The following is a 16,568-nucleotide window of genomic DNA, read 5'->3' as shown; positions in this document are numbered from 1 at the left end:
AGCGTCCACCAGCTGTCGAACGACAACGGCCAGCGCCTTGCCAATTTCGCCTCCTCCAAGCACATCATTATCCGCAGCAGCTACTTCCAGCACAAACCTCGCTTCAGCTACACCTGGAGATCACCGCAGAACACATATTCCCAGATTGACCACGTTATGATCGACGGACGACACTTCTCGGACATCATCGACGTCAAAACCCTCAGGGGTGCAATCGTCGAATCGGACCTTTTCCTACTCATGGTTAAGCTTCGCCAAAAACTGTCCGTGGCTAACAAGTCACGGTCACAGCCTACCCCGCGGCTAAACACGGACCGGCTGAAACTAGCTGATGTGGCTGGGGATTACGCGGCAGCCCTCGGGGAGGCTCTGCCGGACGTGGAGCGTGCCATCAGCAAAGCAGCGGAACGACATGTCGGCTACGTGACGCACAGCCAGAGAAAGGAGTGGTTCGATGATGAGTGCAGGCGAGCACTATCCGAGAAGAATGCAGCACGCACCCGCATGCTGCAACGGGAAACTCGTCAGAACGTGGAGAACTACAGACGGCTGAGGAGGCAGCAGACCCGACTGTTTCAGCCCGACTGGAAGAGCAGCAGATGGACCGGCTTACTCAGTCGGAGGAAACTCGTAAGTTCCACAGGGGAGGGAGGGAGGGAGGGGAGTATTCTGGTGGACAAACGAGAGGTGATCGACAGGTGGAAGTGCCTCTTCGACGGACACCTTAACCGAGCACAGGCAGGAGACCTAGAATTGGGGGTGGAATGCAGAATCGAGCAGCACATAAGTCTGGGGGCAGGTGACGAGGTGCCCACGCCATCTTTGGAAGAGGTAATTAGTGCCATCAAGCAGCTGAAGAACAACAAATCTACAGGCAGCGATGGCCTAGCTGCCGAGCTCTTCAAGATGGGGCCGGAGAGGCTTGCCGTCAGTATGCACCAGATGATCGTGAAAGTTTGGGAACAGGAAGAACTACCGGAGGAATGGAGGCTGGGCATCATCCACCCAGTCTACAAAGGGCGACAGGCTGGACTGTGGGAACTACCGTGCCATTACAGTCCCGAACGCTGCCTACAAGATCCTGTCCCGAATTCTCTTCTGCAGACTTGCCCCACTTGCCTCAGATTTCGTCGGGAGCTATCAAGCCGTTTTTGTTGGAGGAAAATCGACGACCGACCAAATCTTTACTCTCAGGCAGATCCTCCAAAAATGCCGAGAGCACCAAATCCCCACGCACCACCTGTTCATCGACTTTAAGGCGGCCTACGACACCATAGATCGGATGCAGCTATGGAACACCATGCAGCGGTACGGCTTTCCGGGAAAGCTGGTGCGGCTGTTGAGGGCCACCATGGACAGGGTGCAGTGCAAGGTGAGAGTATCGAGCATGCTGTCGGATGCGTTCGAGTCTCACCGGGGATTGAGGCAAGGTGACGGACTCTCCTGTCTGCTGTTCAACATCGCTCTGGAAGGTGTTATGAGAAGCGCGGGCTTCGATATGCGGGGCACGATTTTCACCCGTTCCATCCAATTCCTTGGCTTCGCGGATGACATCGACATCATCGGAAGGACATCTGCGGCGGTGTGCGAGGCGTACACCAGACTGAAGCGCGAAGCCTCAAGGATTGGATTGCTGATCAATGCGACGAAGACAAAGTACCTGCTTGCCGGAGGCTCTGACCGTAATAGGGCCATGCTGGGAAGCAGCGTATCGGTCGACGGCGATGATCTCGAGGTAGTAGAGGAGTTCTGCCTGGAGTTTTTGAACGCCATGTGCTAAGGAAGATCTTTGGCGGTATCTTGGAGCACGACGGGTGTAGGAGGAGAATGAACCACGAGCTTGCTGAGCTGTTTGGGGGACCTGACATCCTCACGGTGGCGAAGGCCGGAAGGATACGCTGGTTGGGGCACGTCATGAGGATGCCAACAAAAAGGTCCTCGTCGGCGACCCGTTCGGCACGAGACGCAGAAGAGCGCAGCGAGCCCGTTGGCTGGATCAGGTGGAGCAGAACCTGTCGGTGATCGGGTGCAGCAGAGGATGGAGAGCGGCAGCCCTGGATCGAGTCTCCTGGAAACGTATTGGTGACCAGGCCATGTCAGCACGACGTGCTCAACAATAAGAGCGGACCAAAAAAGAAGAAGAAGAAGATGAAACTGAAGTCCTTTGGCATTTTGATGTGGTAAAATCAAATTGGAGTGACTTGGCTGAACGACACTTTTGAAATGAGCGTGTTATAGCCATCAACTTAAAGGAGGGTTTCATTCCTCATTCCTGTATTATTGAGAAATGCATTGTCTCATATCAGTAATTATCAAGTTGATGTCTCATGCAGTTGCTTCCCAGTAATTCAGTGTCGTTAAAACAGCTAGTATTGAGAAATGGATGTCCCTTGTGTAAAGAACCTAACGAACACATGAACAGGAATCGGTTTGCATATTGGAACACTTTGTAGTCAGTTTAACACGTTGAGCGTCGCGTCAGTCAGACAGTGCAACTTTGATGAGGGTTTTTACCGTCACTGCTTTGTTATTGCGTAAAAAGTCGGTGCGAAGAACTATTGTTCTGGAGGAGTAGCTTTCGATACAGAACAATACTGTCTGGTTTTGCCTTAGTTTTTTGCTTCGCATTTCTACTTTCTTCGTTTCTTTGCAATGCTCTATTTTTTGTGATATATTTGAGCGTCGCTGTGCGCTAGCCGATTGCGACAAATTGCGGGCCGAACGGCAAACAGAATAAAATCGCCTTGGCGCTCAACGTATTAATTGTTCATTATCCACAAAAATACAAATGCTGTTTGTTCTCATCAGTTATTAAGCTTTGCTTTCGGATTGGATAAGTAAATCGTTTTAATACAATTAAATTCCATAATATTTGGTTACAAACATGTCGCCTGCAAGTAGCTCAATTTATATCAGTTTAATATTTTGCAATTTGTATAATCATTCCATTAAACAACGTAATATTTCAATTTATTCTTCATGGATGACAGTGGAAATCACATTTATACATTCCGATATTGATTTCCATCGGGTCGACATTACTACACTGGGAGATGGCATCTATCTGTCTAACACCCTCAGGCCTATTATCTCTTACAAACGGAAAAGTCTCAAGACAAGCTTATCAACACAAACGGAAAAAAAAATTTGCATTATGAAACCATTCTTGTGACAGGCAAGATTCGTTGAGTTATTTTTTTCGTTAAAACTTCAAAATCAATCTGTCAAAGTGATGAAACCAACAAAAACAAAACCAAAAGTGTAAACAACTGTGATTGTTGTGAAGTTGTTTTGTCTTGTAGCTGATTTTAAGATAATCAATATGATTTTCTCGTACTATGTAAGCGATGATAGTAGTGACGATGAAAGAACGGAAGATCTGGCGAAACAACGCCGATTCCTTCGTAGTATTTTCAACCCTTTGGAACTTTCCAGTCAAGCGTGAGTTTAGCCTGTGAAGTTTTAGTGGAAAACATTTTTGATATGTTCTCGTGGTTATTCTTTTCAGATTTAAGAAGAATTTTCGTGTGTCGAAGGAGATCTTCCTCGATATTCTCAATGAGATTGAGCCAAAGTTTCCGCCGGTAAGGGCAAAAGGGCTTACCCCAAAGGAAATGTTGGCTGCTACGCTGCGGTTTCTAGCAGAGGGTAGCTACCAAAATGGAACTGGAAAAGATTTTAATTTAGCTTTTGCTCAGCCAACATTCTCCGTTGCATTTGCTAAATGTTTGACAATTTTGGAAGAAACTTTGGCTCCCAAATATATTTCTTTGCAAATGGAACCAAACGAGCAGCAAGATGCAAGACGATACTTTTTCTCCAAAAGTGGCATCCCTGGTGTTGTGATGTGTGTCGATGGTACACACATCAAAATTATTGCACCAGTGGACAGTAGGGATCAACATTTCAACCGTAAGGGATTTTACAGCTTAAACTTGACGATTGTAAGTAAAGCAAACGTTTTGACCCTTCTTATTCATACTTCAGTGACATTTTTGTGCATTTTGATTTGAAGATTTGCGACCATCTGATGAAAATTCGGTACGTCAATGCCAAATACGCCGGAGCCAATCACGACTCGCATGTTTGGAGTGTGTGCGGAATAGATGACTTTTTCGCTGAAAAACATCACCGTGGAGAAGATGGGTTTAAAGTATTAGGTAAAATACAACAGCAATACCACCGTATTTGACAATGTTTATATCGTATATTTACTTTATAGCCGATGCTGCTTACCCATCAAAGCCATGGTTAGTTACACCAAAACGTAACCCGGCTCCAGACACACCAGAGGCTGCCTTCAATAAAAACCATGCAATGGGCAGGGAAATAGTGGAGCGTACAATCGGCTTACTGAAAAACAGATTTCGATGCTTATTAGGTGCTCGACAGCTGCACTACACACCGATAAAAGCAGCTCAAATCACAAACGTGTGTTGTGCTTTACACAACATGTGCATTGCGCATAACTTAGATGGACCTAGTGAATAAATTGAACAAAAACAATAAGTATTCTTTAGAGTATCTGGATATTTTATTATCGATATCACAATAGTTGCGTAATTCACAGTTCAGTTCAATTCAGTTTTTCAGTTCAATTAATAAGATATTCATGAAATCATAATTCTAAATCACTAATGTATAATACATCTATGGACTAATTCATGTGCATATATGTTAGTCCCTGTTTGCTAGTGCCGCGTTAAAAGCTTTAGTCGCTTCTTTTAATGCTGCCGTTGATTGTTGTTGTGCCTAAATTTGAGCCTTAGAAGCTATAGTAGCTTCTTTCAATGCTGCCGTTGATTCTTTCTGCACCTCTATTTGGATTTTTATCAGGTTAAGTAGCTCCTGATTTTGACGCAGCACTTCTTCCGTATTTTTACGCTTGATGCGTCTTTTTTTAGCTTGGGGCACTGTCGCGATCTGCTCCTCGGGTTGTTCCTCGGTGTTCGTTTGTTGTTGCTCGCTACTGTTATCGAAGGCTTGGTCGATGCTGGGGGCTGGTATTATGCCAAATGAACGGGCCGAGTTGCCTTCTACAGTTGCATTGAGATTGGTAAGGTTGGCTACTCTCTCTTCTACGTCGTTTAGCGGTTTCTCTTGGAATTTGCCACCTGTCGCCAACAACGACGCTTTATTTGCACGCAGCTTCTTTTTTACCGCGCACTTATAGTCGAACCATACCTTTAAAACAGAAAAAGAATGTTAAAAGCAAACTATAATATTTTTTTTTTTGCACTGTTAAGCTTACCCGTTTCCACGTTGCGCCCGATCTAATCGGCGGTCCAAGAGCATTAAGATGCTCGGCCATATCTTCCCAGAATTTAGTTTGGTCTCCCTTGGACATGGCCCTAGCGATGTCCGGAACACCCTCCAAAAGTTCTACCATTTTATGGTATTGCACCCTGGATGTACGTATTTCTTGTTGTTCCTGTAAAATTGTATGTACATAAGGGTTCATTGAACTATACTGTTCCGATCTCGCAAAGCAATTGCAAGATGCATTCCGCTGATGTTGGTTGACTGCTGTTGCTGTTGGAATAGGATTGGATGTACATGGCCATGCGGCCACAACATTCACAGCTAAGTTTTAAAACACCAACTGCCGTTTCGCACTAGCAACCAGTACAGTTATATATTTATATATATAAAAACATATATATTGTATAAAAACACTTCATTACTTCCTTCAGATCCATTCTGAAGTAAAATACTCACATTTTGGTTGGAACTGCACAAGAAAACGAACTGGAAACACACAGGACCGAGTGAGTTTGGCGCCTTTCCGTTGCGAATAGGTGACGGAAAACAGTTTGACAAATACGAGTCTCCGTTTGTGTTAAAGAATACAAATTCTTGACAGTGGGTTTGTGAGTTTGTGTTTCGTTAAATTTTATTTTTCCAACAGACAACACAAACGGCTGTCATAATTCGAATCTTCCGTTTTTGACAACTTGTCTTGTCAATTTGTATGTGATAATCAGGCCTCCTGTCAGAGCACGACAAGACACAGATAGACGACAAGATCTTTTTGATAAATTCGGACTCGTCTAATAACCACATAACCCGTTAAAGCCATGCTACAAGGAGCGCAAACGCGAAGCGCAAATCCAAGCGTTGTCCCAAAATGTATTAATTTTTTTTTGTGCTTCGTTTGGTCACGATATATTTGTGCACGAATTTACGCTTTCTTTACGATACGATACGAATTTACGATAATGGTTAGCTTATGGTCATGTTCAGTCAAGATTGCATGGCCGTGTGAATTAACACTGTCCTGCGTCACTGTCATTGAATATTTTGTAAACGTTCTTCCCGCACATTTCTTACCAGCGGGTATTGAGATACACTTGCGTCACTGTAAACGTGCTTACCTGCACAGTTCTTACCAACGGGTAACGGGGAACACTCGCATCACACTTTCCGGTGTCTTGGTCAGTTACGCTGACATCGTACGATCGGACGAAAGAACTTCGATCGTTAGGGTGGTTCGTCAGAACTCTACTGTTGGAGACATTGAGGCCTTACCTTGGGTAGGGGGACACTCAAAGCTCTTGAAATGAGAAGACGTAAGGTTTAGCTTTATAAGTGCGGTAACAACTCAACAACCCTTTCCATTGATGCTTTGCATCATCGATAGATAGCTGTAGCTATCTGGAAATTTTCCTCCATGCCGTACATTGCACGGTTTTGTTTTTAAGGTCTTTCTCATCATACATAGAACATTTTTACTCCGTTAAGCCTCGTCCTGTCCAACTGCACTTCTTTAAAAAATCCCGTTCGAAAAATAGGTTAAAAGCAAAGTTCAAGCGTCGTTCAATATCGGTTACTCGCGAAAGCATATAGATAACTTGACAAATAACATCCCCCATATAAGTTGCTTCTTGCAATGCATCGTTGTAACGGATGAGGGTTTCTTCACTGTCAATTTTGTCCATTTGAAAATTACGTGGAGTTGTAAATTCATTTTTGTATACTTGACTTAAAATTACTTCTATCTTAGGCGATACTTTCTCCAGCATTTTCAATACAATATCAACCTTCCTTTCTATTATATCACCTTGCGTTAGTCCTGCATAGAATTTACTCTGTACTGAAGCCAGGTTGGTTGGTTTAGGAGGAAGTGGAGGCTTGGTTGTTACAACAGGTTTGATGGAAATCGGAGGTCGATATGGCAGAAGGGTTTTGAGAGAAGTTGGAGGTTTGGAAATAATTTTCGGTTTAGGTGGAATTGCAGGCTTATCGGAATGGATTGGTGATGGAGAACCAGGTGATATGGATGGTAGATAATGAGCATTCTTTAGATTACAAGGGGCGGGGACACATAGGGTACTGATCGGGATGTGAATGATTGTTCAGATCTGCCTGGAGCTATCAACTTATTTTCCAAAACTCTTATAGATGAGCTGGGTTGTGGAGTCAGTACTGGGAAATTTGATTGTTGGGTGTCTGAAATTTTGTTGTTGTTGTTGTCCTCCATTGCCTGAAATACACAAATGTATCCATCGTTATTATTAGGCAGCAGCAGCTATGCTGGCCCGACACCCGTATAACCGTGAGACAAGCATGCGAGTACCACTCAGTATATAAAAAGCCAGAGTTCTACGCTAAATCTACCTACCCAGCTTCTTATTTGTTCACAGAGCCCCGAAGTAATGAGATGATGCGATGATGATGATTAATGACGCACAACCATACCAGAAAGAAAAGGAGAGGAAAACAAATACGTGAAACTGCCTCCACGAGCAGTCCTATGTTGTGATGCAGGAGTAGCGAAGGAAGAAAGAGAGCAAACATCAACATGCAAGAAAAAAAAACAAATAAATTTGAGCGCGCTTTTTTTCCCTATGACATTCTAAATTCAGAAAGGCTGCTTCACGTTACCTAACGTTTTTGGCCGCCATGACAGTTTTTATTATCGTTATTTTGAAATTTGACATTTTGCGCGGTACCTTTGCATGCATGGTCCAACCATGGCTTAAATAATTTCCTCATAGCTGTTGAGGTGAATTTGGCCGTGGTGAATTGTTACTTGTGTAAAGGATTTTTATAGTCCCCCCCCATAGGGTTCGAAGCTACCCTGAAACGTTTCACGCACATCAAAGGGTGGTTCGGTCATGCGATGTGACAAATTAAATGTCAACATGGTTTGTTTACATTTACGTTTTAATAAATATCGGCGGTTTAAAGCGGAAATTTAAAAGCAACAGAGTGTATTACTTATGAAAATTTTTTGCGTGCCACAAATTACGAGAGGTATTTTATTTTCAAATTGCATGCTCAATTAACGCGGCTTGTGGTGAAAATAAGTGACTCGTTTTTAAGATTGTCGCAGTTCTAACAAAGCAGTAGGACGACCATAATCAACTGTAGTCGGCTAACACTTTTGTAAGTTCAGTACCTGGCCATTCGATTTGAGATGCCAAAACAGAATTATAACATGCTCCTTTTCAGTGGAGGAAGCAAACATCATCAACAAACACCACCAGAACATTGAGATTTGCTAATATACCGTCCATGAAGCGCTCAAATGGCTGGGTTGCGTCGCACAATCCAAATTGTATCATCGTGAATTCGGAAATCCTGAACGGAGTAATACCGGCAATCTTGAGATGGACACTTTCTTCGACCGGAACGAAGTGGTATGTAAATCATGGGTATTTGCAACGGGTCTCGAGTTATTTTTAAGCGTTTTCCAGCGATTGATGGACCAGTGGTTTCAATGTGATGCAGCCTGATGATGTGGCCTAGCATTGGAAATTATTTACTTATCGTAATTCGATTACACACTTCCAGGTTAACGGATGATTCATGCTAGGTTCAAATCTTGCCTGTTTCATATTCCGCATGCACAGGGGACATATACACACAGTAACACTTATTTATACTCTATATGAAGACAGGTCTTTTCGCTTTAGATCGGTCCTCCGATGGCCGACAGGCATCTTATAGCTTGCGTCGGTGTTCCGCCATTTCGCATTGCTCCAAAAAACAGTTGCTGTTTGCTCCAAAAAGAAAACAAACTCGCAAAAAACAAATAATACTCCTTTGCTGTAGGAAACTGATGAAAAACTGTACGCTTGGTTGGAAAATCTTAGAAGGTGTTTTAAAAATTAAAAGTCATAAATGCACGCAAATGGAAGAAAAAGTGATCGCAGTAGTGGTACAATGGTTTACGAAATTGAAGGATGTTTATTATTAGCGTAGTACATGTTTTACTTTTTTTCTCTAAGTGTTCCAAAGCTACAATCTTACTGCTTTATGTTAGCACTAATCTCTTTCGACAATTACAGGTATTACAAATAACAAATATTACATGGCGTAACATCACATTTTTCCTGAAGTGTACCGAGTATCCTTTTTCATTTCATTTCATTCATTCATTTTTTATTCGATCTAGCCATTTGACAGCATAAGGATGTCCAGGGAAGTATCAAAATTGGTCTTGTCCTCAGGAGTGTAAATCAAAGTCAAAGGAAAAAAGGTAAGGAAACACGATTACTCGTTCGGAATGTTGAATAATACTAATTCTTTATTCATGGTTATAAGTAGCCACGCGGTTTAGCTGCGTCGATACTACTGATACGCTGATGGAGAAGAACGGTCTCGACCTTAATCCGATACGATGTACTGGTGCTGCGGATCTTCAACTTGATCTCGATTTCATCTCCATTATCACTTCGTTTATGAATGTCGAAGTATAGCTTTAAAACGGTAGGAAGCTGCTGCTATGTATCTATAGCGTGTAATGTGTTTAAACTATCAGCTACTGCTTGTCTGTAATGTATTGTATTGTATGGACTGTCTTTCCTTGGGATGAAGTTAATAATTAAGCTAAATCTTTAATTGCATTATCAAAAGACAATTTGTAACATGATAATTTGATTTGACCGTTTTTTACCATTTAAATATTAATTTAACAATATTTGAATATATATTTAGCTTGTAGCTATCACTCTCGTGGCTTTGGTACAATGAAATTATTTTTGATATAATCCATAATTCGAATTTGCATTTTACATCCGAAATATTCTAAACTCACGCAATCTTCCATACCATCCTTGATGTAAATTTTTAATCAAAGAGCATATGCAGAATACTACGCAGAGTATAATTTTGCAAATAACATTCATGATGACATGCATTGCAGCCCTGGTTATTCCATCCTTTAGTACTGTCTGGTATGGGAAACATTGTTAGATTTTAAGGATTGAATGTCTTATTTTCAAACTCTACCGCTACATATGGTCCGTCATCGAATAATATGTCTGATATCTCTGGATTGTGCAAATATTGTTATATAAGCGTTTTTTTCTTCATATATCGGCTTGGTTGATAGTGTCACTTATCCGCCCAGTTACCTTGCTCTCTATCGATTGATAGTCCATCGGAAATGCTGCGTCCGCGTGCGTGCTTACATACGTCTACTTTATGGGGATAGCAAACTAGTTCATATGATATTATATGATAGGATTGCAAAATTCTCATACTAGGACTGGTAGTTTCAAACGAACAGTATTGTATTATTGTGTGCCAACAGGGCAAGCTAAGATCGGTTGTAATATGTTCAATTAGACTATGAAACTATGACAAAATATGAGAAGAAAATAAATTTAAAAAAACATAAATTATTTCCCTTAATTTTCTGAACTAATGTCGCATCCCCAACCATAGGCCCGGCGGAGTTATTGATCTTTACTTTCAAATGTGATAGGTGAATCTCGTCGCTAGTTGTTCTTTGCTGCATATAATATATTCCGCAAGATGGAGTACTCAGATGTAATGTTGTGTTTTCTATATTTTATTACGCTTTTTTACGAAAAGCTACGAACAGCTGAAAGGCATTCCCATTGACAAGTGGTATTATCTTAAGCTTCATTCTTCCTATTGATAAACGCTATGTACCGTAAAAAAAACCCGTTTTGGCTAGACACAGCCCGCGTACTGCGGACGTCCACAATTTAAATGCCTGGAAGTTCAGTTTATGTTTTGCCAACGCATGGAAATTCGTACCTCGTCAACCGATGAATGCTCTCGCGGAGAGCACACGTGAGTGCTTGGTTGCATAACGCATCCAACAACAAGGTGTGGTACCGCTCCTTAATAGGATCAATACGCATCCGATTCGATGTTCGATTCGAACCAGATACCGCCTTTTGGAATTGTACGCTACCGGAATTGCTGTGCTGCTAACTTCTTGTTATCTGTAAGTATTTTTTAATTTGCAAATAAAAAAAGACTTAAGGGAAATATATACGGTACGTTGAATTTAATGATAACTGTGAAAATATATACAATTTGCGTTATTGGTCTACATTATAAGTACCTGCATAGCTATATGGCCTGGACGTCTTTCTAAAAGTAAAAAACAATCTTCACAAGTAGGTAGGATTAAAATTTAAAAGTGTTGATAAACAAACAGATAAGACCATGGTACTTGTTTGAATATGTGTAGCAACCTGTGGAACTATTGAACTGTGCTTGAAGCCTGTAAAGAGCAGATAAATAGAAAAAGTACAAAAATAAAATCGTTTTCCCCCGATCCTGTTAGTATATGATGGCCGGTAGCACACATCATATTCCAGCCAGCACCACGAGGAGGTAGGATACGGAGTTCCAAGATAGCGGATGTATTACATGTAAACGCTAAGGCATGTAGAATACATTCGCTCTTGGCATTAGCTAGCCACCTTGAAGATAGTTGATGTATTAAAAATGTTTACGGAAGAGTAAATGAACAATTGATGGAAAACTTACACATGTTCCTGTGTGACCGACGGTTGGATGGATGAGCACATTATCTGAAGAGAAATAGAAACATACAAATTACAAACATCTCTCTGGCATTCGGTAATCAGATAATCGGCATTTACAGAAAACTTACCCAAAGTCCTGGACAGCTTTGATTGCGCGCAACACACTCAGGAAGCCGTTCTGGTTCCGCCGCTTCATTTGGTACTCCCGTAGGTACGCGATAAGGGCTCCTCGGTTGGTGCCCTTAGATCTTAAAAAGGGCTTTACCCAACGCCACAGGTTTTCGATATTTTGTGTGTGCACAAAGCCATCGTCCGGATCCACGAAATTTTCGGAGTGATTGACCGCTACGTGAACATATCCGTACTGTTCGATGCCGTTGTAGGCCCTCCAACCATCAGTCACTAACATTGTTCCCGGAGCCACATGCTGCACAATGATGCCATGCAATGTGCCAGCATCCCGTTGCTGCACCAGCTCCAGAAACACTTCCCGTGTCTCGCGGCAGATACCGCCGACCAACCAGACTTGGTTGCCTTCCGCGAAGCGTCCGCGGTTATACTTCCGCTTGGTGACGACAGATTCGTCAATCTCGACGGTCATTCCATCGCCACCAATTGGAGCCTGGTTAGTTTCGATGTATTCCGCGGATACTGCTCGAAGTATAGCGTACCATTTCGATATGGCACTTTTGCCGGCACTGCACTCCAATGCTGCGTCCGTCCGCTTCGCATCCCGCGACCACTCGAAGGTTATTTCTATCAGCTTCGATAGGGGTAGATGCGAGTTCTTGAATATACTGTCCGTACGGACAGTACACTCCCACCCGGTACAGCTGGTCGTCGGCTTGCATATCCATTTATACGAATTAGCTTTTTTGGTCGCTTTCATCTTCATGCGCCGGTTACACTTGTTGCACATTTGCTCCGACGGCAATATACCGGCTTCCTGCAACAATAGCACCAAACGCTGCTCATCCTCGGTGATTTTCTTCAATTCACTCAAACTTCGCACTGCACCCAAAGTTTCCATCGTTTTAGCTTCAAACTCGCTTGTTGGAAAATCTCGGTCTCGATCCGATATTGGTGTATGTAACTACTAATTTGCGCGCCAATTGGGTACAGTGGGTACATTGGGTTTCATTGATGGTAGGTGTGCCCATCGTCTTCATTGTATTCCAACGGACAAATGTCATGCCTTCTTGCTTTGCCAATTGGCGCGCAAACTAGTAGTTAGAGGCCGTTCAATTATTACGTAACGCAAAAATGTCCCAAATCTTCATCATCGGAACCCAAACATATATCCTCCTGATCCTTGATCGTAATCACCTTCTTTTTACTTTTATTTACGTCGTGTTTGGACACTGACGACGATTCTAACAACCGATCCTTTGTGGAATAAATTTGGTTACGGTTCAGCAAAACTTGTGAAGCAAAATATATTTCGCAAATTTTACAAACTTTGCTTTGTAACGCCTTTTGTAATGAAGGGCAATATAGGTCATATGGCAGCTCTTTGTATGATGGAAGAGATTTAGGTAGGATCTTTGCAGTGTTAATCGAGCTATTAAGGAAGAGTGAAACAAACGATCCACTCGTTTTGGACAAACTTGGGTACTCGGCTTTAATCCCATCTGCAGTTTGATTGATGCGAATCGGAGCAGACATAAATTGCGTTGGCATTATATCGAAATAGCTGCTTCTGGGTGTGCTGCAACATTTGCGATTTGAACATTTCACTATCTGCTGAAAGTACTGTGAAGTGCGTACATGTGCTGAACACCATTCTGCATCACAGCTAAGTATGGAATCAAACGATAACTCGGAGGAACTTGGGTCAATATAATCCGAAACTACGGGGAATCCATCGAATGTTATATCGTTCCATATTTCTGTAGCCGTTTCACCTGCATAAAATTCTTTCGAAAAGAATTAAAATTCTTTTTCTCTAATTCCAAATCAATAGTTCGAAGTCTTTCATCATGATGCGTTCCGTAATGATCATGAGGTAGAACAAGGCCTGACAATTCTCGAGACAATGGCGCCATTCTTCTTTCCAAATACAAATTCAAACAATAATGATATAAAATGAAGAATCTGAGACTAAATTTATAGAGGAATTTATACTTAATGTATAATGTATAAAGGTGCGAATACAAATCACACAACTAAAATAGACCCAACCAGTGAGGTCGAAACTATGCAGCAGTGGCAATGATGAATGACGAAAAATAGAATCATCAATAATTTAGCCATCTGAACAACTTATTCTATGTTACGTAATATAAATTGAATCCCCCCCCCCCCCCCCCCCTCCCCCAATGTAACAAACCGTAACGTTTGAAGGAACCCCCTCCCCCTCCTAACAGCGTTACGTAATAATTGAATGAACCCTTACATACACCAATATCGGATCGAGACCGAGATTTTCCAACAAGCGAGTTTGAAGCTAAAACGATGGAAACTTTGGGTGCAGTGCGAAGTTTGAGTGAATTGAAGAAAATCACCGAGGATGAGCAGCGTTTGGTGCTATTGTTGCAGGAAGCCGGTATATTGCCGTCGGAGCAAATGTGCAACAAGTGTAACCGGCGCATGAAGATGAAAGCGACCAAAAAAGCTAATTCGTATAAATGGATATGCAAGCCGACGACCAGCTGTACCGGGTGGGAGTGTACTGTCCGTACGGACAGTATATTCAAGAACTCGCATCTACCCCTATCGAAGCTGATAGAAATAACCTTCGAGTGGTCGCGGGATGCGAAGCGGACGGACGCAGCATTGGAGTGCAGTGCCGGCAAAAGTGCCATATCGAAATGGTACGCTATACTTCGAGCAGTATCCGCGGAATACATCGAAACTAACCAGGCTCCAATTGGTGGCGATGGAATGACCGTCGAGATTGACGAATCTGTCGTCACCAAGCGGAAGTATAACCGCGGACGCTTCGCGGAAGGCAACCAAGTCTGGTTGGTCGGCGGTATCTGCCGCGAGACACGGGAAGTGTTTCTGGAGCTGGTGCAGCAACGGGATGCTGGCACATTGCATGGCATCATTGTGCATGTGGCTCCGGGAACAACGTTAGTGACTGATGGTTGGAGGGCCTACAACGGCATCGAACAGTACGGATATGTTCACGTAGCGGTCAATCACTCCGAAAATTTCGTGGATCCGGACGATGGCTTTGTGCACACACAAAATATCGAAAACCTGTGGCGTTGGGTAAAGCCCTTTTTAAGATCTAAGGACACCAACCGAGGAGCCCTTATCGCGTACCTACGGGAGTACCAAATGAAGCGGCGGAACCAGAACGGCTTCCTGAGTGTGTTGCGCGCAATCAAAGCTGTCCAGGACTTTGGGTAAGTTTTCTGTTAATGCCGATTATCTGATTACCGAATGCCAGAGAGATGTTTGTAATTTGTATGTTTCTATTTCTCTTCAGATAATGTGCTCATCCATCCAACCGTCGGTCACACAGGAACATGGGTAAGTTTTCCATCCATTGTTCATTTACTCTTCCGTAAACATTTTTAATACATCAACTATCTTCAAGGTGGCTAGCTAATGCCAAGAGCGAATGTATTCTACATGCCTTAGCGTTTACATGTAATACATCCGCTATCTTGGAACTCCGTATCCTACCTCCTCGTGGTGCTGGCTGGAATATGATGTGTGCTACCGGCCATCATATACTAACAGGATCGGGGGAAAACGATTTTATTTTTGTACTTTTTCTATTTATCTGCTCTTTACAGGCTTCAAGCACAGTTCAATAGTTCCACAGGTTGCAACACATATTCAAACAAGTACCATGGTCTTATCTGTTTGTTTATCAACACTTTTAAATTTTAATCCTACCTACTTGTGAAGATTCTTTTTTACTTTTAGAAAGACGTCCAGGCCATATAGCTATGCAGGTACTTATAATGTAGACCAATAACGCAAATTGTATATATTTTCACAGTTATCATTAAATTCAACGGACCGTGTATATTTCCCTTAAGTTGTTTTTTATTTGCAAATTAAAAAATACTTACAGATAACAAGAAGTTAGCAGCACAGCAAATCCGGTAGCGTACAATTCCAAAAGGCGGTATCTGGTTCGAATCGAACATCGAATCGGATGCGTATTGATCCTATTAAGGAGCGGTACCACACCTTGTTGTTGGATGCGTTATGCAACCAAGCACTCACGTGTGCTCTCCGCGAGAGCATTCATCGGTTGACGAGGTACGAATTTCCATGCGTTGGCAAAACAAAAACTGAACATCCAGGTATTTAAATTGTGGACATCCGCAGTACACGGGCTGTGTCTAGCCAAAACGGGTTTTTTTACGGTACATAGCGTTTATCAATAGGAAGAATTAAGCTTAAGATAATACCATTTGTCAATGGGAATGCCTTTCAGCTGTTCGTAGCTTTTCGTAAAAAAGCGTAATAAAATATTGAAAACACAACATTACATCTGAGTACTCCATCTTGCGGAATATATTATATGCAGCAAAGAACAACTAGCGACGAGATTCACCTATCACATTTGAAAGTAAAGATCAATAACTCCGCCGGGCCTATGGTTGGGGATGCGACATTAGTTCAGAAAATTAAGGGAAATAATTTATGTTTTTTTAAATTTATTTTCTTCTCATATTTTGTCATAGTTTCATAGTCTAATTGAACATATTACAACCGATCCTAGCTTGCCCTGTTGGCACACCCTAATACAATACTGTTCGTTTGAAACTACCAGTCCTAGTATGAGAATTTTGCAATCCTATCATATCATATCATATGAACTAGTTTGCTATCCCCATAAAGTAG

At 42.4% G+C, this 16,568-nt stretch overlaps 4 protein-coding genes across 4 annotated transcripts; 2 read left to right on the top strand and 2 right to left on the bottom strand.

The window, feature by feature from the left end:
* Positions 1-3,322: 3,322 nt before the first annotated feature.
* Positions 3,323-4,491, top strand: LOC128708344 (putative nuclease HARBI1). The gene is made up of 4 exons (XM_053803318.1): positions 3,323-3,441; positions 3,509-3,944; positions 4,016-4,160; positions 4,223-4,491. The coding sequence occupies exons 1-4, from the start codon at positions 3,323-3,325 to the stop codon at positions 4,489-4,491; spliced, it is 969 nt and encodes a 322-aa protein (XP_053659293.1).
* A 261-nt stretch (positions 4,492-4,752) lies between these two features.
* LOC128718244 (uncharacterized) lies at positions 4,753-5,389 on the bottom strand. The gene is made up of 2 exons (XM_053811904.1): positions 5,252-5,389; positions 4,753-5,184 (listed from the first exon to the last, which is right to left on the bottom strand). Exons 1-2 carry the CDS (start codon positions 5,387-5,389, stop codon positions 4,753-4,755), a joined length of 570 nt encoding a protein of 189 aa, XP_053667879.1.
* A 6,408-nt stretch (positions 5,390-11,797) lies between these two features.
* Positions 11,798-12,786, bottom strand: LOC128718242 (uncharacterized). The gene is made up of 2 exons (XM_053811903.1): positions 11,885-12,786; positions 11,798-11,801 (listed from the first exon to the last, which is right to left on the bottom strand). The coding sequence occupies exons 1-2, from the start codon at positions 12,784-12,786 to the stop codon at positions 11,798-11,800; spliced, it is 906 nt and encodes a 301-aa protein (XP_053667878.1).
* Positions 12,787-14,210: 1,424 nt separating this feature from the next.
* On the top strand, positions 14,211-15,311 carry LOC128718241 (uncharacterized). Its single transcript, XM_053811902.1, has 3 exons — positions 14,211-15,109; positions 15,229-15,236; positions 15,304-15,311. Exons 1-3 carry the CDS (start codon positions 14,211-14,213, stop codon positions 15,309-15,311), a joined length of 915 nt encoding a protein of 304 aa, XP_053667877.1.
* Positions 15,312-16,568: the final 1,257 nt, after the last annotated feature.

The sequence above is a fragment of the Anopheles marshallii genome, chromosome 2 (assembly GCF_943734725.1).
Source record: "Anopheles marshallii chromosome 2, idAnoMarsDA_429_01, whole genome shotgun sequence".
In the NCBI taxonomy this organism is placed as follows: Eukaryota; Metazoa; Arthropoda; class Insecta; order Diptera; family Culicidae; genus Anopheles; species Anopheles marshallii.
This window is presented reverse-complemented; position numbering and strand designations above follow the sequence as displayed.